The 22,012-nt window shown below is 42.1% G+C and overlaps 1 protein-coding gene and 1 long non-coding RNA gene across 3 annotated transcripts in view; one reads left to right on the forward strand and one right to left on the reverse strand.

Annotated features, from left to right (window-relative positions):
• Window positions 1-2,946: 2,946 nt before the first annotated feature.
• The window catches only part of RIC3 (RIC3 acetylcholine receptor chaperone), a 20,050-nt gene continuing 984 nt past the window's right edge, over window positions 2,947-22,012 (reverse strand). The window contains exons 2-6 of one of the 2 annotated variants that reach the window (XM_017809883.1): window positions 15,253-15,476; window positions 13,551-13,629; window positions 11,337-11,430; window positions 6,366-6,511; window positions 2,947-5,256 (exon numbers count right to left, since the gene is read on the reverse strand). In XM_017809883.1, coding sequence (XP_017665372.1) covers window positions 4,769-5,256; window positions 6,366-6,511; window positions 11,337-11,430; window positions 13,551-13,629; window positions 15,253-15,476 — 1,031 coding nt within the window. In that variant the 3' untranslated portion in view covers window positions 2,947-4,768. Of the gene's footprint in view, window positions 5,257-6,365; window positions 6,515-11,336; window positions 11,431-13,550; window positions 13,630-15,252; window positions 15,477-22,012 lie in introns of both variants that reach the window. The other variant, XM_017809872.1, reaches the window with a different exon arrangement.
• LOC108494883 lies at window positions 5,273-14,099 on the forward strand. Its single transcript, XR_001873979.1, has 3 exons — window positions 5,273-5,547; window positions 11,505-11,613; window positions 13,575-14,099. It is a non-coding gene; the product is annotated as an uncharacterized LOC108494883 (long non-coding RNA).

Here is a 22,012-nt window from a genome sequence, read left to right on the forward strand (position 1 = left end):
AGCTGCCATAAGAGCAGCTAATGGCACATGGACATGGAGAAAGAATCCAGTCAGGTATAAGAAGACCCTCAACCAAATATCACCACTGGACCAAGAGGCACATGTATGGGGCGTGAAGGGCATGTGAGGACCACAGGTGCACAGACTGTAAGGGTACAAAAGCCAGGGAATTCCAGAGGTACCCAGCTAGAGCAGTTCTTATGTCCCTGCACCACAATTAAATTACTTAAAGGAACCAGACAGTCTGCTATGGGGAAACCAGGGTAGAGCTGGTGAGGGAAACTTGTCTGTGTGAGTGTGGGGTGTGTAGGGAGTAAAACAGGGCACCTGTTGGTTCACTGGAACCACCCACTGCAAAGGGGCTTCGGTTTCAGCAGTTAAAGTCTTGGGTGGCAGGAGTGTGACTGCCAGAGTGGCTCCAGAACAGTCAGATGGGAAAGTTTCCTTAACAGTTTGGCAATCCAGATGGCACCCTAGGCCACCACCTTCGGAGTCTCCCTTCTCCAAACATCCAGCTGCTGGCACTGTGTGAGTTCACCTGAGAGCTGTGGAGCAGGGAGGAGCCAAAGGGTGAGTGTTAAAATTCCCTGTGCAGATTTAGTTTAAATTATAAGGGTGGGTTTGACTCCGCCCTGTGGTGAAGCATTTTGCTCAAAATTTTGAAGATCCTTCAGGGGGTTATAATCCCTCAAAGGCACCTGAGTTTCGAGTCCCTCATCAGGTGTAGGGGGTTAGAGTCCCTTGTAAGGCATGTGTAGAAGGGGAACTCACGTCCCTTTTTTCATGTAAAATGGGGGTTTAAGTCCCTCTCAGTGCCTGAAACAATGGGAAATAGACCCAGCACTGCAAAAGGGACACCCTTGGCTTAGGGTTTGCAAAATTGGCAGAAGATGTCTGGTACAGCAGAGTTATCCAAAGAACAGGCAATAGCGCTGTGCCAAGAGGATTGGGCAGCTCTAACCCGGAGTGGCAGCTTGGCAGCATGGTAGCCATCACCAGGAGCTTCTGATCAACACAAATTCACTTTCCTGCAGTGATATCTGGCAGATGGAGTCCCCAGATTATGTGGATTGTTGGTATGTTTGGAACAATTGCACCTGCCATGTTGGGACAACGTTGGGGAGGGTAGTCTGTGGGCCAGACCCGTAACTGGGGGATACAGACTGGCTCTGACGGCTGGGTTGGTTGGGCTGGGGTGTGAAGCAGGGCTGGGTGCTGGCTCTGGATGCAGCACAGGCCCTTCCCATGGGTTGCCCCAGCTGCTGTGAGTGGCATTGCCATGCCCCCCTACCTACCCCACCCCCGTCAGTGCACACCCAGCGCCAGGGGCTGGATGTGTGCAGTTCTGTGGGGGTGGCCCTGGGCTCGCACCCTCCTCAGCCGGTGCCCAGGAGCCAGCCTGGAGCTGGTGCAGGCCAGAGGAATCCAGCTGTTACGTTAAAGCAAAGTGTCAGGAAGGCCCGTGGTGGGTGCAGGTGCAATGGGATGCCTGCCCACGGGAATTGGGTTTATGGCTTGGGGAGCATTGTGGTTCTGGTGATGCCCAGTGAGCACTTGCCAGCCTGTGACAATCCAGGGAGAGGGTGTCAGCCTCACACTCGGCTGCACCTGTACCCACAGCAGGTCTCCAACGTGATCAGTGCATCTCCTACCATTTCCTTGAGCATACTGGGGCATGATTTAAGGGCTTGGCTGAACACAGAGGTGAGGCTGACAGGTATCTTCCACTCGACCAGACTGTTCAAAGCCCCAGCCAACCTGACCTTGAATATTTACAGGGATGGGGCATCCACACCTTCTCTGGGCCACCTGCTACAGTGCCTCCCCAGCCTCATGACCAGAGGCAGTTGCCTCAACCTGCCATGAGCCCTGACTCCTCACCATCTCCTCACCAGGACTGGGCCCATACCACATGCATCGGAGTCCTTCCTGGGCTGGGGAGACCAGAAGGGGACAGAGGAATCCATAGGCAGTCACCAAAGTCCCAACCAAGAGAAGAAGAAAGCATTTTTACTGTTATTTTCTTGGTTTATTGGTTTGGGTTTTTTAAATTTATTTCCCAACTTGAAAGGAACTCCTTGTGAAGCAGCTAAAAGGGCCCTTCATGCTGAAGGCCAGCACTTCTTCCTGGCAGAACTGCCGTCTGCTGCTTCTGCAAAGGAACAGCTGCCTACATTCTTGGCTTGATCTGTTACTATTCTTCATGCAAGGCTGCAGAGGGTCTGACTTCACCTTCACTCACTCATCGGGGAACCTTCTCGTCCTCAGATTGAAGAAACCCCACCTCCAGGCCCCAGGGATGCCAGTCACCCTCTGAGGGACAGCTGTCACCTTAGCACAGCAGGCTGGTGGAAGCTAATTCAACTCACTTCCCTCTTCTTGAGGCTCAGAGCAGGGGAGCTGGGACCCCTTCAGGGGGCGTGGGGGCAGGGGATGGGAAGGAAGGGCTCATACTACCCGTGGCAATCAGCAAAATAATCTGTTGATGCCAGGAGATGGAATGAGTGAGCCAGCAGGATGGCCAGAAGCGGAGGCTGGGAGTCCCATCTGATCACAGGAGTGGAGGCTGGGCCGATTGTAGGGTGCTGGCCAGGCACTCCTGAGATGCTGGGATCACCTTCCCCATGTGATCCCATGTTGGCTATGACCAATGGCTGCATTATCTACACTAACTCCTAGAATGACCTCCATAATATTACCTGGCACGTTTGGAAAGAAAAAGTTCCTAGGGCTGAATGCGTTCATTATGATTATTTTACTGAATTTAAAAAAGCCAGTCTGAAATTGTTGATGTTACAGCCTAAAAAACCCCAGAACTTAGGGTGGCACCAGCAAAGCAGTGTGTGGACACGGAAACAGAAGGTTTCCAAAAAAAGCCTCCTACTCCAGGGGTCACAGGAGCACAGATGCTGTCGCCAAAGTGCCAAATAAGAGAGGATGACAGCATTTTTATCTTTGTCTTGTCGTTTATTTTTGAGTGATGAAGGTGCGGCGGAGGTTGGGCCACCGGTGTTCCCAGAGCTGTGCGCTGGATGTTGTTGCCTGAGTGTTGGCAATGGTTCTCAGGGTGCAAGGGCTGATGCTCCTCCTCTTCCCCTTCTTTGTCCTCTTCCTCCTCCTTCTCCTCCTCCTGCATCGTCGATTGCCATGTTTCAGGCCCAGGGGAGATGACTTCTTCTTTGGTGGCCGTGGGAAGCGTCTCTTTGCTGTCCCACGTGAAGGTTGGCAGTCACCCACATCACTGCTCCGGCTGCTCCCTTGCATGCCGATATCCCTGGGCTGCACAATGTCCTCTGCTGGGCACAGAACCAAGCTCTGCATGGCCTTGACCAGGGAAGCGAGGGCGACGGCGCTCTCGAGAGAGGCGTGATTTTGTTCCCCCTCCTCTGCTGCCTCTGCTGCTGCCTCCTGGCACATGCCTTCCTCTTCTGCCATCACGGGAAGTGGCCCTGTGTTCCTGTCCTGCATGAAGGTAGGCAGCCATCCACCCTGCTGCTCCAGCTCCTCTTCCTTCCAGGTATTCATCAGGGGCCCTGCATTTACAGTGCCGGAGCAGTGAGGTGATGTGACACCACAACCAAGCCACTGTGATGTCAGTTGTGACTGGGGCTGAGTGTGGCCCCGTACATCAGGGTTTGGTTGTGATGGGCCTGTGGCCTGAAAAACGCTGAAACATTGGAGAAGGAGGAGGCTGAGGGCTCCTCTCCTGGGGCTCACTCCCACCTGCCGTGTTGCTTGCATGAGAAAGGTTGTCCCTTGGGCACAGGGACCACCCAACTTCCCCTTGTGAGCCTGTCGCTCCAGCACTGTCCTCATCCCATACCTGGGGTCCCCTCAGCAAGACAGTGGCAACAACATTCCAAGAGTTAAAAAACCCCACAGGTTTCCAGAAAGAAGGGTGGGTTCAGTCTAGGGGGCACCCTCATGCTGTTCTCTGTTTTTATAGACAAACCTTAACACTGCTTTTTTTGTTTTTTTAATCTCTAGGGATATTTTTAGTGCTCTCACATATTATATAGTCCACTTCCTGCTCTCGCCTGGGAGTTTCACCACACCTATGGCAAAGTTAAAGAACAACTCACAGCACTTCAGTCTGGCTCACACAAGTAACACAACGTGGATTAGGCCACTGTTCCTGCAACACAAAATAACTGGGAAATGGGCTGTGGGTTGGGGTAGCATATGGGTTTTGTGGGTTGTAGTGACAACAGTTTCTTGGGTGTACAGCAGCAATGACAATTGAGAAAGTCATGTGTGTGACTGTGATCTGTTCTGCTGATCAGGTAACATTCAGGTAAAAGAAAGAAGGCATACTTTCTCCTCCAGCATCCTGTACACTCATATATATATATATATATGTATATATATATATACACACACAAGAATTTGATTAATTTTCCTAACTGGTAGCACACAGATATTTTTCAAAAAGTCAAAAGAGACATTTGGTTAACTCTGGGATGACAAACGGCAAAACCAAGGACTGTTCCTTTGGAACTGGAAAGAGTCACAAATATCTGCTCCGAGATACCAGGCTTCAAAAATCAAGGACAAAGCGCTGTTGGCAACATCATGGTAACCCATGACGAGAGTGCATGAAAGAGGGCATTGGCTTCCAGTTCAGATAGATGATGTGACTGGTACCACGAGAATTAAATTTGTACAAGGACATGAACATAGGGAAGTCCTCATTGGGAACAAAAGCCACACAAATGACAGTTTATGACCTCTACCTTTACCATCCAGGTAACATCCACTATGTTCCCTATCAATCAAACCCTTTCGTGTTACGCTTTCTCAGTGTGCCTGTTTCATCTGCATCACTGGCTTTTTGCTCTTCTAGTGCTGCATTTTCATTTTCTGACTCCACAGACATGTCCTCTTGGGTTGTCTCTTCTGCTTCACTGCAGCTCTCAGAGTGGAATCCAGCATTCTCTGCTATGACAGCAGGATCATCCCCATAACAGCAGCAGCAGTCCTCAGTGCTTTGGCTGTGACGAAGGTTCCCCTTCTCTTCACCAATGAGAGTCGCCTCATCCTTTTTCTGCGTTAAATTCTGACCACCCCTTCCCGTGGTGAGATCAGTTAGCTGGGTTTCATCACAAAGATACTCCTCATCTTCCATGCCCTCCATTCTTTCTGCCAGCTCTTCTGGAGAGGGTTGGCTCAGGTCAGGGTAATCCACAAGGATTGTGTCCTGTTTGCGCTTGCAGCAGTTGGAGTTATCGTAGACAGGATAGGTCTCTTCTGGATAACCTTAGGAATAAAGTGATATGAAGGCTGAAGCATAACCAGCATTTAAAAGTAGTACAGACTTAAGTGATGAATGCAAAGTTTGATAGAACAATTGTTTTTAGCATTGCCAGTGTGTCAACTATTTAATGCCATGTGTACATTGCAGTATTAAATCCATGGCAAGAATCTGCAAAACATGACTTCTTGGGAGATGATGGCAAAAAACCAACTTATTTTCAGGGAGCCAGGTTCTCAACCCTGACTTTCAGGAGTGAACATCTGAGCTTTGCTGAAAGCTATGGGAGCTAAGAGGTAAAAATTGTGTCTTAGATCTTTAAATAGATCATTTTTTTTTCCCTGTCTAGAGATTGACTGATTCATGCTTTGAAGACTTTTGCTATAGACAGCATTACTTAGAAAATTGCAAAACCAGATATGTCAATGACTTTATGCATTTCATTTTAGAAACTTCATCATGAACTTCACTTTATAAACAGAGCTCAAGGCCACTGTTTATGCTTTATGGTTTGGATTATTTTTGAAAGCTTTTTAAAAAGCAAGAAATTAAGTCTGCATTTAAAATAATGGTAGTGAGCAGCTCAATTAAGACATCTTGAAAACACGTTTATATAACAGGTAAACACCAAGGAATGGAAAGGACACTAAAATAAATAATTTTTAAAAGACAGACTTCCTGCAGTTGGCTTTTACAACATTAGAGCAAACAAAAAATGACTAATCAAAAGTAAAAACTGTAAGTTATCTAAAACATAATAATTATGATTTCCAAGAGTTCTATGATTGTCGTGAAATCCAGCACAGCAAAGTAAGGGAAAGATATAAAACTAGAGCAGCCAAGCCCCAGCAGCAGATGGAGTGTATGTGAATATTCATATGCCACTTTTGCCAGCAGATAGTGTAGTGTTTACACTAAAGGCAATGCTTGGTGCCTCAAAATCTATTTTTTTTCCATTATGGTTGCGGAAAAAAAAAAACTTTTTGCAAAGGTTTGAACACTAACTTCTGGAAAGGAAGGATAAAGTCAACCAAAACTTTGAAAGTATTTGGGACCATAAGTAATCCTTATTCAATTTTTCTCAAAAGGGTTACGGTAAGAAAAGCTCTCTTACCTTCCCAATCCTCCATGTAAGGAGCTTCTTCAGCTTCCTTCTCAGGAGAGATGTCATCTATGAATTTTCCTTCTTTCATAACTCTGGTTATTTCTCGGAGTTGTTGAAGCAACATTTTTTCCTGGTCTGTTGTAACATTTTGAGTCCCGCTAGAAAATATTAGACACCAGAGTTCAGTCCAGTGTTATTACAAACTATTAAAAGAGTTTGAACCCAACTGTTTGGTCCTTCCCAGCAGCACAGTCTGAAGACACCTGTCGTAGTATGATCACTCTTCAACATGTGCATGTGCTCTGCACTTCAGCACAGTGTAGTTCACCCCTTTATCCAGAAAGCCTGCAAACTTAAGCAGGTAAAGGAAGGCAGGTAAAGTCTGCAAGATCAAAGTGACACACAAGCAAGAGACACTTCAGAAATTTCTTGCCTTTATAAAACTGTTAGGTGAGAATTAAGAGTGCAGTGCCCTGTTTGAAGCATTATAAGGAAATGTAATTCTGAACTTATGCTACATTTGTAGCTTGTGTGGGCTGATCAAAATTACTCAAACATCATTATTCTCAAGACTCTTATGATCCCTCATTATGACCATTCAATTTGCAAGGCCTCATTAAGAAATGTCAAATGGACAGATCATGCTGTTATTGTAGAGTCAACAATGCTGCCTGGTGGGGACGTGGGGGTAGGAGCAGGAAGGAAGATTTAAAAATGAAAAGAAGGTGTTACATTTAACTTGCCCTTTATGATTAGAGAGTGGGCGAGGACTGAGATTTTTATCAGGTTAAAAGCAAAATATGATTTTGACTGGTTCTACACTGCTGAGTCTAATAATTACTCAGGTAATATAATTACTTACTGCTGTAACAGTAAGTAATTCTTCCAACAGATAAGATCATGTAGTCATTACACATTATTTTCTCTTGAAAGAAAAAGGCTCCTAAAAATCTTATTGACAAAAAAAAAGAGTATTTGGAAAGTGGTGGTCTGTGCTCTACTAACTCAGTAGGTCAGAGTAAGAAAGACATTGGCTGTACTTAGGGGTGAAAATGGTTCTGACCGATGGTGCTTGTTTCATCTTGAGTTTCAAATTTAAAATTATGATATCTTGAGCTTTAAGCTGTCCTTGAGCAGGTGTTTGATCTTTGTGTAAGTGCCAGTTCAAGAGTCTCAGGGGTCTGAGGCACTACTCTAGCGCTTTTTTGGATCTCGCTGTGTTTTGGTTGGGATCTCTTGCTCCTGTGTTTTAGTCAGGATCTGTTGCTCCTAGTTCCTTGGAGAGGGTGGGCCTTGGCATGCACAGAATGCTGAACTGTAGGCAGTGTGTGAGGTCAGAGCGATGATCTCTGGTGATCTCTGGACTGGAGATCAGACAGACATAATCTCCAAGACTGAATGCTCGGTGAATTTTAGGAATGAAATGGGAAGAGAGGAGCTGGAAACAGATTAATGATTTTGGCTTTAGGTGGTTAGTATCTATCTAAACCTTGTTTCAGTTACCTGAATTCTCATAAACTTGCAGTGTTCATCCTCAGTTTCTCCTCTTACCAGCTGTTGGGACTAGAGCAGCATTCCAATAGGTACTTTGTGCCACTCTACATATAGAGGAATGATGGGTGACACGATGGCTACTCCACTAAAGGCACAGTAACACTGCTTCAAAGCCAAGATTAGCATCCTACTGCTGGTTGGTGCAATGGTTATGGGAGTTCTGATTCTGAGCTAGATTTTTTTGTGCACAGCTGCAAACACAGGTGACTGTAACTGAACCTAGCTCAGGAGCCTGCTAGTTTCATTAGCACCTACCTAGATTAAACTGTTTGACTGAGATCACAAAGCAAAACATCCCTTATCTGCACTTCCCCTGAGGGGCACTTAGCCCCACAGTTTGAGAAGTTGATATCCCAACATTATAGGGAGGCTACACTGAATCCTGTCAAGTTGTGCTGGCAATCTGTTCCACAAAACAAGTGAAGTTGTGAGGCAGCATCTTCTCAAAAGTCTGGGTTATGCAGATGTAGAATTTGAGATGTGAATTAAAAGGCCCCCAAAAAAGGAATGGTTTCATCAGCTAACTGCCTTTGATTGAAGCTGTAACAGAATTGCCAAACTAATTCTACAGACAAAACTGTACCTAATTTGAATATATATCACTTGGGTGAAGACAGAGAGACCCATCTGTTTAGCAAAATGGGAAGATACGCTAGCTCAGATAATAGGATCAATCAATGCAGCTGCATCACTACAGCACTTCATACAGGAAAATTCCTAATATGCAGGATACTCTCATTAGAAAATACCCCTGTCTTATTGCAACACAAGGTGTCTGTATTTCAGATTATTCCTCCTCCAAACCCCTTGCTTAACAGACAAATTTCCCTGTAGAGAGGGAGAAACTAAAGTTCATGTTATTTCCACTCTATTTAAGGCCTCTGGGAAGACTTACTGTAGGGTGCTGGCAATGTGTAAGACATCTGGCTGCCCTGCATATGAGAGATTTACCAGGATATAATGTTCTTAGGAATACTAAGAGGACAACAAATTTACAGTATAAGAAAAGGTCGTTACTTTTGCTCTCTGTATTTGTAGCTCCAACGCAACCATTACTTTTCATAATGGCAATGCTAATATTTTGTAAAGTCCCAAAGTGTTCACTAACAGGTAAAGTAAAGGTTTCTTATTCTTACTCTGAGGTAGAACATTTCCTGAAGAGCCATCCATAATCTAACATGGCATTTCAGACATCTTAACTGGTGTTTTTTTAGCTTCATGATCTTAAAATAATCATTATTGAAATGCAGCTGCTGCCCAAAAATGGCACCCCACAGAGCGTCTTGCTCTTCCATATCACATTTGCTCAGTTTATGGTAAAAAGGAAAGTTTTTCCAGTTGACAGCCTGGTAAACAGGACAGTATATATTATTTCTTTGAAACAGAATTTCTTTCCATGGTACAGCATTCTCTGAGAATAAACTATCCTTCCCAACTCATCCAGATTTTGAGAGCAATTTTTTTTTTTTTTAAGAAAATACACAAAATTAGAATGTCTTTGGATTGTAAGAGTCTTCACCTGGAGAAAGCCAGAATGAATCCTGGAGCAGTTCATCCAGGAGGAGAATGCTCCTGAGGTATAGTGAGAGGACACTGAGGCATGAGCTCAGACCTCAGCACTCTGACAAGCGCTGTGGGTTATGGTGATACATCTGGTTTTGTGACAATGCAAAATATGGCCTTTAGTTTGGTTACTAATACTTCACTTGTCCAGCTGGCTGCTGCTTTGCCATATCTAGTCTAAAGGGACACGGTCTCATCTGGGGTCTTTCAGCACTACTTTAAACTTGATACCAGTTATTTCTGCCTTTGACTTTTCTGTTGCAAGGATTTCTGTTTAACTGCATATCAAAAAAATGAAGCTCAAATAATTTTCACTCTCTTTCCTTTTTATTTAAATCTATCAACATTCAGACTGAATAGGCCAGGCTCAGTACTCTGTGCTCTAAATACACTTTCTACCATAGGATTTAATACATTCATCCAGTATTACTGAACTTAATGAGTATCACAGTGTAGGTTAAGAAAGCTTCCAAATCTGATTGTATTTGAAAAGAGCTATTTGCTCCACCTAGAGGTGCTTCCCCCCTCCTCTTCAAAGAGGCTACATACAAAATTCTTTATTAGATTCAGATTCTGATTTCCCCTGAGGCCTTTAGATCCATCTATATAAATAGTTTGGTTGAACAAACAAGGGAAGTTCTACTAAATAGAGGCTTTGAGCCAATAACACAGAGTGGAACAAATACTGGATCAGACCCTAAACCGATTTTCTCCATAAAAAAACATCCTATCCTGAGAGTGAGCACAAAGTCTGGGCAGCTCATAAGCCTATTTCTGTCAGCTTAAAGGTGCGCACAGAGCATTGTGTCAGCTCTCCAAAACACAGAGGAGTAATAGTCACAGTGGTATCCTTCTGTTCCACTAACAAAACCAGGGCAGCTCAGGGGTTCTCCTGCTGGAACCTGGCTGAACATGGGCAAGCTCAGCACCTCGTCTGCCTGAGCTGAGTGCAGCTGCAATACAGGGCATGGCACAGAGTGGGCAAAACTACACACTTTGAAGCATAAATGAACAAAATGTGCAAGTTCAGCACAGAATTGTTCCTACAGAATGGGTTAAAACAGGCCTTGGCTGGCCCAGACAAAGTTAACATGCATTACAACCTGAACAGCTCTTGGTTTTGATTGCAAAACTCATGTTAATATTCATGGTATTCCCATTTTCAGACACTGCAGTTATGCACTGTCCTACTGATCTGTTCTTTACACTCCTTATGGAAAACATAGACTTGTTTCCAGTGTTTCTTTATAATGTAGAATAGTGGTACCAGGTTTTTAGCAAACATTAATAAACATAATAAAATTTTAAATGCCAATTTTACAACTGTTTTGTCTTTTATATTTAGAAGCAAATGCATGAATTTAGAGGGTGGAACTAAGTTATGTAATCAGATATTATACAGTTCTGCCTTTAAAGAAATATTTTATGCTTATTCTAACAGGAATTTACATAGATTATAACAGCATTTCAATTTGGAAAAATAATCCATTGAACTGGAAAAGAATAATTCAGGATATTACTTTGGTCACATAAGACAGGTTGTTTTATGTACTTTAAATGTAGAGGTTTTATCTTCTGTTTACACACACCTGTCATCTTCTTCCAAACAACACACTGTAAAAAAGGGAAAGGTAGGGGTAGCTGCTATTCTGTTTAAGGAAAATGAAGTTGGAAAAAGTTATTTATTTTACATATTGATGCTGAAAAGAGAAAAACTGCAGAACAAAAAGTGTGATGTGTAAAATCAGATTTCTACAATATGAAGTAGCAATAAAAATGCTATTTTAATATAGACAATGGAAGAAAGTTTAATTTCTAATCAGAGCAGGATCTCTCCTTCAAATGCTGTAATTTGATACACACCTGTCATACATAGGTCCTACTCTGTTGATTAATTTTTCCATAGCTTCTTCTGTCTCTCTCAGTCTTTCCTGGAGTTGAGTGAGCTCATAGTCAGCTGTAAAACAAAAAAACCATCTCAAAATCTGTCAGCAGGAGCTTTGAAAATCTATCTCTGTCCCATTATCACAGGTAGCATATGCTGTACTGAACCAAACCGGCTGTGAGGAAACTAAAACATGCAGCTTAGAGAGTTCTACCTACTTTCCTTGGCCTAAGAAGGTGAAGACTACTGCCAATGGTAACAGAACACACAGAAAGCACCTTCTTCCAAATGCTCCCAAGCTACCTCCCAATAACTGGGTGGGCCCTGGAAATTGAAGTTGGGGGGAAAAAAAAATTTGTTTGTGTGTTTGCTTATTTGGTTTTTTTCCCTAAGGAAACCATAGTGTTTTGCTGTCTACTCCAGAATTAATAATTCTCGTGGATTTTCCCTCTTAGGACTCTGGGAACAGAAACAAAAGGTCATTTGAGCATTTTCTAATGAGTCCAAGGTTTGAGGAACCACTTCTTTCTCAAAGAGAATCAAGTTCATGGGCTTGATGGCTTGATCCAGCCCTGCCCAGGTGTGCCAGGCTTACTGGGATGAACAACAGCGGTGTCCCATGGAATCTGCCTGGGGAGCAGAGCACACCATTGCCATGGTTGCACCCTTTTCCAAAAAATGTGGCTATAGTACGACAGTGGACACACGTGTAGGAACATCCATATACTGGCTTCCATTTGGCCAAAAGCATTAACAGTCAAGATGCAGCAGCATGGATGTCAACAAAAATGCCTGAGCTCCTTGTTGGGTTTTTGTGGTGTGCGCTCAAAATCCCGTAACTGAGATTCCATTGCTCCTCACTGCAGAACAAACTGAAACCAGGCTGGGTGAGTTAAATATTCAGCTGCTACGGGCACACGTATTTAAGCAGCGCGAAGGCACAATGGAACTCCAGCATAGTAGGAATGGAGAAATCCATCCACAAGCATCCATCTTTTAAGAAAGATTTCTATTCTGCACAGAATGTCATTACTTAATGTATCACTGATGTAATTATTTTGCATGTCTGAGACTTTAAACCCAGAGGAAGGGAAACTGGCAAAGAGAAAGGAAGTTACTCCCTCCAAGTCACTATGTAAGTAGTGACTCAGTCTTCAGATTCCTAGTCCAGTGACCTGTCCCCTGCTCTGCTACAGTTTGCCATGAATGCTTTAGGAATATAAATGAAGAGCTCTAGAGAAAGGCAGAATAACTTTCATCACTAGTTCTTTGGGTTATAACACTGGCAAATGTTTAACTTACTGCAAACTTAGTTTCTCTTAAAAAGTATTAGAGAAAAAAATACAATTAATAATTGTGCTAATAATAAACTGCACAAAATTTCCAGGAACAATGCACTGAAAACACAATCTATAGCACTGAGTACATTAGGTATTCCTAATATGCACATTAATGTCAAGATAATTACAGCTACATTAAGAGAATTACCTTACTGATAGCAGTTTCTGTAAAACACTAAGTACTTTTCCTTCCTAATACAGTTTAGCCAGCTAAACACAACACGTTTAAATACTGTTATTGTAAGTACTCCTCCAATCTTCAATAGCAAGCTTATTAATTTATCTAATAAGTGTCTGCAAATAGTTGAACCTATTCTCACCAATGTTTAGGTAATATCAAAATAACACTTCAGAATACTATTTGCTCTCTTTATTGCACCTACGAAAACTTTGCTCATTGCGAAAAAAAAAAGGAAGGGACAAATTAGGGGAGTGCCTGATAAAGGCTAAGAATTCACAAATTCAAAGAAACGAAGCTAGCTTTTATAATATATCTCTGTACTATTACTAGACTATTACGGATTACAGAATAATTATAGATGGACATCCTATTATCCATTTTTAATCATTAGCTACACAGCTTTTCAGCAAATCCGTACAGTTAATTCAGCGAACCTCATGAAAAGCCATTCCTTCCAGAGGGGCTTGGGATCAAGCTGCTATTGCAGAGTCTCATTAGCTGAATGAGATTAGAAAGTGACAGTGTAGTAATTCACTTTAGCTCACTCTAACACAGAAGCTTCTGGCTTGCTCTTTATGGGGGGCAAACAGCAGCTTTAGAGTGCGCCCAGAACCTGAAGAACCATGGACCATGCCAACAGCTACACAGATATAACTCGAAGTCATACTCACTAATTTTCCTCTTCATGTTTCCAGGTGTAGCAGCCGGGCATTTCCGCTCTGCAGGAGTAGTTTTTCCCTTGGAAGCCAGCTGGGGAGTGAAAAAAAGATGACCCTTCTGTGAAATACCACAATAGTACTATATAAGCCCCAAAGGCAACAGGAAAAAATACAGAAAACTAAAACATGCCAGAAGGTAACCACAGAAAAGCATGCCCAGCAGCAAAACCAGACAACCGTGAAAGATGCCTGAGAGATCTTGCCCGCTGAAAACTTCTAAAAGACACTTGGAAAAAATGATATTTTTAAGCATAGTAAAAAGATAACTCATAAAAAATAATTTCTGAATTTTCCATTCCATTATTCTGTGTACAGGAGGGAAAAAACCTCATTTGGCAATTATTGTGAAATGAAGGGCAGGCTCTGAAGGAACTACATGTGACCCCACTTGTCCCTCTTGCTACGGTTTCTGCCATTACTCCTTCCCAACTTTGTACCTGCAGCACAGACACTGGGTGGCTAAAAAATACTTCTAAGATCATTGAGTCCAACTGTAAATCTCACACTGCCAAGTCCACCACAAAACCATGTCCCCAAGTGCCACGTCCACATGTCTTTTAAATATCTCCAGGGATGGCAATTCAACCACTTCCCTGGGCAGTCTGTTCCAGTGCTTGACAACCCTTTCAGTGAAGAAGTTTTTCCTAATAGCCAATCTAAACCTCCCCTGGTGCAGCAATTTGAGGCTATTTCCTCTTGTCCTATTGCTGTTACTTGGGAGAGAGACTGACCCTAACCTGCCTACAATCTCCTTTCAGGTAGTTGTGGAGAGCCATAAGGCCGTCTCAAGCCTCTTTTTCTCCAGGCTCAACACCCCCAAGCTCCCTCAGCCACTCCTTATCAGAGCTGTGCTCCAGACCCTTCCCCAGCTCTGCTGCCCATCTCTGGACAGAAGCTGCAGGCTATTTTTTTCATCTCTGTGATTGGTTCACCCAATTCATTCTTTGTCCAGCTCAGACTCAACTCTTTGGATACTGCTCAGGCTGTTTCCATTCAAAGGAAAAAAACCCTCACATTTCCAAAAGTCCACTTCTCCCTCCTCCCACATAGCTGACTGTCATCACCTACATGCAAATCATCTGTGTAACAAAAATCTATGAGAAGTTCAAATCACATGTGAAATACTTGAGGGGAATTTTTTTTAATTAGCTTTCAACCCATTCCTCAGCCAGAGCATTTACATCATGGTCAATACAATCTTACAAACTCCCACTCTCCAAAAAAGTGGTGCTTTAGTTGTAAAAGGTACACAGTCACTCTAATCCCTCTCTGCCACTTTAAATACATAAAGCAACACATGACGTACACAGTACATAGAATATGTAGTCACAAATAAAGGAAAAGAATACTATGTGTATATTCAAAATTAATCTAACATTGTTCTAGACATACACATTTCCAGGGGGGAAAAATATCCTTAAAAAAATTGTAAGGGGTCAGAGGCTGATGCAGGATCAGAGCTTGTCTCTGTGCTACAGTCTTTGCAATAGCAAAACCCACAGGGTACTCCAATCTTTTGACCACCAGTCGAAAGTCCAAAATAAGCATTTTCTTTGAGCACAGCTGAACAAGAATGAGGTACACAATTGAGCGCATCATTTCTTTTCCAAAGTTTTTGTTATTTCCCCGACTTTTCAATTTATGTTTGTCTTACCTTAAATAAAATGTACAGGATATATAAGAAGATGCCAAATCCATATATAGGGATAATCTGCCCCACAAGACCTCTCCCAGTTCCACCAGCGCTTCCACTACCACCTCCACCTGCCTTAGCTTTGGCAACTGCTTCAGCAAGGTGAGACCTCGGAAAATGAGGGGCAGCTTGGCCGTCAGGAGTGGCGTGGGAATGCATCCTCAGTGGAAAGCGACCAAGCTTCCCTGAAAAAAAAGATACAATGATCATTTTTCTTCAATTACTTTTCACCTTTTTACATGCAGCCTAAAGCTGCAGCAGGTGTAGCTGACCTGTTTTCTCTACTTGTAAATGCATCACCACCAATGAATGAGTAACCTGTTGGGCTGTAAATACTAAGCCTGTAAACTCAATCCTCAGTCACTTACGATCTAGGAGTTAGGGTTTACGTACAGCAATTTACTCCCAGCAATTTTGCTCCTATAAAATTCGAGTAAAATTACACCATTAAAATATCTTAATTTTAAGAAGAGAAAAAGCTGGCTTGCAATTAACAAAGCACGGATTTTAGCAGGTATATATACATGTATATATATAAAACTTGCCTGAATACCCTATGAATCAGCATCTCCGACAGGATGAAACCCCAAAGTCTTTCTTATTTCTCTGCTCAAGAGAAACTCCAACAAGATATTGGTTTTCTGCTGTGAGCCTGATCTTTCAATATTATGCAAAGGCATATTAGTGTATAAACCACCACACATCCAACACCCTGATATACAGGTGCAGTGTTTGCTCAGTATAGATTTTTGGCTACTGCCATAAGAAATAGTATTTTACCTGATTTTACCAAGTGACTAATGAAAGAGAAAGAAAAGTGAGGGCCCCTCAAGCTGTTCTCCTTAAAAAGGTCTGAGGTAAAGCAATGTAAAAAAAGGAGACTGAACACAGCTTGGGGCGTATTATCTTTGGCATTTTAGAGGGAAAACATTTAGAGGTTTCTAGCCTTTCTAGGCAGAGGTAATATAAAACAAGAAAGGGGAGGAAGCATATATGGATGTACAGATGCTAGTGTAAGACTGCAGAGAGCCTGAAATGGCACTACAGATGATTTCATCCAACTGAAAGGCACATGAGCCTCAATAAATTGAAGTTCACACATTATTCTGTTTTCTTGCTGCCATCAATTCAACAATTTTGCCATGGAGTTCACTATTTTACTCTCTGTGTAGTTGACATCCTGCTTTCTGTCTCCATATGGAGCCTGAACGTGCACCTGCATTCCCTTCCACCGAGTGGGTCTGAACTGAATTACTCAGCTACTCCACCATGGAGTTTGGAGGCAGGAGGCGTTGGATGAAAGCACCAGAGACGGGATCTGCCAGGCTGGGCTGCAGCTCAGTCCCTCGTGCCAGCTGTAAAATTCCCCCTCCTTGGCACACGCAGCCTGGACACTGCTGACTGGTGCTGGGACAGGCTGCGTGTGCTCACAGAAAGGAAATGAAAACCAGGTTTGAAACCGCACTGAAAATAACCAACTTTACTTCTCTGAGTAGCCAGCTGCAAAGATTTTTATGAAACGCAAGAGAAAAATTTATTTAACATTTGGTCCTGCTGGGAAACACCATCATAGGAAGCTAAATTCCTGAACAGAGAAAACTGTAGTAAATACTTATCAGGAAGTGGTATCAATAATTTGTGAAGTCCTACTATTAAAAACACGTTTTTCTTGTAGATGAGAGCACACAGTTCTACGAGTTCTTTAGTGAAACTGCCAGGGTACACCATCACTGACCAAACCCACTCTCAGATTACCTTAACTTTGAGGAAGCTGTTATCTTGCACTTAAATTTTGGGGAATTATTCACAGTCTGTTATGGAAAGCACAGCATCTCATTTACAAGTCCCACTGCTCCAGCAGTGATGCCCTGTAGCAGTAGGTCACTGTGGAAACAAGTGTGGTATCGTGCAGAGAGCAGTATCACTGAGGTGGGGATGAAGCAGCAGGGTAGATAAACCTTTTTAGAACATCTTATGCAAATGTTCTTTATTTAAAAAAAAGAGAGAGATATTAAGAAAGTAGAAAATAATTGTAAGAGGTGAAGCTGTATTTAAAGGGAATAGTTTTCTAAATTATCCATAAGGCCTCACTTGTGATTTAAAAGACTCAATTCAATTAAAGATAATCAGGCCAAAGGGAGACACAATAGACATTTCATTATCAAAATAATTTTATAGGGGAATTTCATGTCTCCTACTTCTAAATCTTCCTTGTTGATTTTTAAACTTCTATAATTATTTCCTTATTTAAAAAAAATACTATTTGCCATAGTTTTTTACTTTGAAGAACCCATGCATATTACAGATGAAACCGATGGCACAGGGAACTTAGAAGCATAACATGCACGAAACTGTTAAATACACAGTATACACAGTATATAAATGTAAATCATAACAATTTGGATGCCACTGTCAAATGAACAAGATACTTTGTGCTATTAAAAATCCCAGCACCCCCAGCACACACACCAGTGGATTCCACACTTTCAGGGATGAAACAAACCACTTTCAAAGGGAGACAACAACATACTCTCCATCAACAAAATCAAGTGACGCTTGTATGTGAGCACGGAAAGGCACATGTTGGGTCCTTGCTTGATGCACCATCCAGCTGCCAGTGCTGATGGTGTGCACTTCAACAGGACCGATTTTCCATGCGGTGGGAAGAGCACTAACTCCATGTAGCTTTGAAGGGTGCCCAGTGTTGCTCTGCTTTTGAAATGTTTCTCAGCTTCCCTGAGACAGCCCGAGGGCTGCCTTCATGCAGACCTGATTGCTTCATGTCATAACTCCACCGAATACACCCTGCCTGGCTTTGCAATCTTCGACCTAAGATTTATCCAACACATTTAATAATTTTGTCACTTTAATGCTTCAAATCAACTTTGCAAACAAGCTACAGGGCAAGCAGAGCATGTTTTATCTAATCCCATCCCTTCAATAGCTTTAAGTCAAAAAATGAAATCATGCCCCAGCAAATACTTGTGTTGTCTAAAAGACTGTAGGTTTCTGAATGTAGATGAAGTTCTTAATGGCATTTTCACATTAGAATGACTATAGGGTTTTTAATCTTTTAACAAAATATTAACACTCAACTGAAAAAAAAGCAAATCTTAAAAACTATAACACAACTAATACAAGAGCCAACCAGATGATGATATTCAGACCATCCAAGCATCTTTTTTCCAAGAAAGCTGTGACATGTTCTACTTAATGTGGCTTAGGAATTGCTACTGAGCCCAACCTTGACTATTTATAAAGTTATTTAGACTTAAGATACTGTGTGATTCAGCAACTCTTTAGTCTGGGTAATAGGTCTTTCTGCAACATATGAGCAGTTGTAAAATGCTGGGACACATACGTACATATATAGTAAAAAAATAAAGTTTGACATACAGTACATTGCTACATAAGGTTTGTACTTCCTTCATCAGGAGATTTACGACACATGGCTTCAGTTATAAAATGTGCATGATCCTCAGACCCCAGAAGTGTAGGAGGAGGATTAGTGGTGGGAAATGTCAGTCTGGGAAGCTGTGACTTGTCCAAGATGACAGTTCTTGTTGCTCCTCCAATCTCAACAGAGCAGCTCCTCAGGGGCACCCACAGTTCTGCTCATGCTCAGCCTTTTTGTTTTTCTTTCCATATCAAAACCACGTTCACACTACTTTGGTTTGGAAATACTAAGATTAAGTGTGTTCTTTCCAAGTAAGACATTCACTGTTTCTTACTCTGCATCCAAAAAAACCCAAAAAAACACGGCCCCAAGAACAAACCAGCTTTAACTGAAAAAACGTGACCGTTGGATCCAGAACTACCCTCCTGCCTCAGCAATGTAAATCCCAGTCCTTCATCCTGTCTTCAAACTGTACACTGACTCCCATGTTTAGAGAGGCTTAGGTGCCATTTACATTTTCCTGGTAAAATGTTGATCATAGTGACTGAAAGAAAACCGCCACTTTTTCAGACTGCCACAGGGATCAGAAAGGAAATATACTTTTGTGAGATTCAGAACTCAAAAATTTTGTACATTGTCCTCCCCTGCTCTGTTGGACTTGACATTTAAAGATGTGTGCTCTAAGCAAAGCTTTTGCTAACTAGGATATGCAGGACCTCCCTTTCTGGTTGAAGCCATCACCTCAGGAGACTGGAATGAATCTTTAGCCCCTCTCAGCAGTGTATTTTCATAAACTATTTATCTTCTCCCCCTCTCTATCCAGTGAGATGAATTGGCCAAAGGGTTCTAAAGCTGCAAGTGGCACATACAGAAACACGTATGGACTTGGCGATAATGTAACTTTATGTTGTCTAGACTGAAAATGCCCTTCCAGGTTTTCTTGCATAACCTCCACGTTTGGTATAATAGCTTAGAATAATCTACACAGAAATTGCTTTCTTAACATTTAATCTAAATTCTCTTTCAAGCCATTACATAATTTCTACTGCTATTCTTTAACACCCTCTAAGTTCTCGAACATGTCTGTCCACAGAAAGCCCAAGTAATTAATCCTTTTTATAACACTGCCAGTTCATTTGGTTCACTGTGGAGGAAACTCTCTATTTCAGTATTATACACTATCACAAAACGTATGTATTAGATTTTTTTTTTACATGAGCAGTCATTTATATTTTTGTCTTCTAAGTGTTTTTATAAACACTTCTCATTCTGGCATACTAAGATCAAGGTGAACTAGATGAACAGTATCCATTGATTTAGTTCTTGCTCTTTTACTGATATTTACAAAATAGCTGTAGCTCTGTTCCCAACAACACAACTCTAGAAACCTACTCAACAAGATTAGAAAGCATGACAGTTTTGAAATCCTTACTTTAAACCTCTGCACGGGTGTTTTTAATGGACACAGTCAAATGCTTGAATTTTTTTTTTTATTAAATACTGCAGGTGCAGGTTAAAAACACAAAAACTAACCCAAATGGAAAAATCTTCATTTTCTTCGGGACACCTGCAGGCAACTGATGTGTGCATTGCATAAATCCAAGCTGAGCAGAGGCATTGCCTGAACTGTCATGTATTTTTCTTGTAAAGCTGATGCCACTTGATTGTTCGTAAGAATGCAGACAGACTGCTACTGTCATGGAGCTGTACAGTTTTCTGGAAATTACCAGCTTAGAGAGTAGCTTCATAAAATGCATGGCATATATATATGAACACTAGACTTAAAAAAATGTACTTCTTAGACTGCTAGTAGCCCTTTTTTTCCCCTCTTTTTTACAAAAGACAAAAAAAATTCCAATGCCTGTCCATGAAGTAGACTAGAAATGTGTTACGTGCACAGTAAGGTCTTTAAATAAGCTTTTTCATATACATGAAACTATTACTGTGAAAAAGAACAACATTCCCATCTGGAATATAATATTAACCTCTATAGTTCTATGCTCACCATTTTCCTAAAAGAGACCTCTGAAAATAGCTTTATTAGAGAAAGCGCCATTCCCACGCTTAAAGCCTGTTTCAATAAAAAGCCTTTTGGTAACAGTGAGTTCTAACAAATGGTAGTAAACTTTAACCATGTTTTATTCAGAGACATTTTGCCCCCAAGACTACAATAAGCACTTTATTAACTTCAAGAATGACATGATTACTTCAAGTCCCTGAAACTCCCGTCAGGTAACTGCAGTTATCAGTGCACCGAAGAGGACGACTAATGACAGAGATATGAATTGAACTGTTCAATCAAGATTTATTCTTCCAATAAAAAAATAACTTCAGGTGAAATAAAGTTTGGTCTGCAGAGCGGGTGTAATGAAATTCCTGCTATTAAATTGAAAATATGGGCTATAAACTCTCATCTGAAACCGATCAGCTGAGGTATTACATCTTCAGCCAAAGACAGGTGCTGGGGTGCAACAGGAAAGCAAGCTGAGTGCCTGCACTGCACCAGACACACACTGACTCCTTCTGTACTCTGATCTCTGCAGGATGATGGGACCAGTATTTATACTATATAGTGATGACGGACAGAGTATTTATGCTACCTGTTTTAAGCATTTAAAATTTAAAATAAGTCAGCTTATTACAGCCCTGCTCAGGTATGAGCATCATTCATCAGGCAGATGCCACTGGAAATAATCTGGGGGCAAGTTTTTCACTGGGTTTTTTTTAGAGCTTATTTTTCTGTCAGCCAAAGAAAGAAGCACGGCAACATTAACTGGAGACTGCCTAGGACAGCACTGCTGTGGGAAAATGGTGTGTCAAACTCCATCATCTGGCAACACTGCAGGATCAGTCAGGAGCTGCACGGGGAGAAAAGTTAACAGAGAGACAGGTAGGACCTCCCAGAGCATCTGCTCCCATCCCTGCTTCAGGCAGGTGACTCCACAATCCTCACCAAGCCCCTGTAGTGACTGCTGGGCCTTTACAGGGCCCAGCACGATGCCCTCACAGCACTGCTCTTGATGTGCTGTCAAAAACTCAGCTACCATTCCAGGTTTTCAGTGTTAGGACATTCTGCAATGAAATTATAAACCTGCAAACCTACAGTGTTGACAAACCAATTTTCAAGTTCTTACAGGCCAAGGACACACTCGGTAACCATGGAATGGTGGCTGTACTATGGAAATCCTACGTTTCAGTTCAATGTAACATTGTTTTAGCAGTAACTTCACTCTAAAGGTCCTTATAATACCCTGGTAAATTAAATCAATGTCACTGAAGTGTGCAGACAAGGAATAACCAAGCTGTTGGAGGGATGCATAAGAT

Source organism: Lepidothrix coronata, unplaced genomic scaffold (genome assembly GCF_001604755.1).
Source record: "Lepidothrix coronata isolate B3197 unplaced genomic scaffold, Lepidothrix_coronata-1.0 Scaffold1, whole genome shotgun sequence".
NCBI classification, from domain to species: Eukaryota; Metazoa; Chordata; class Aves; order Passeriformes; family Pipridae; genus Lepidothrix; species Lepidothrix coronata.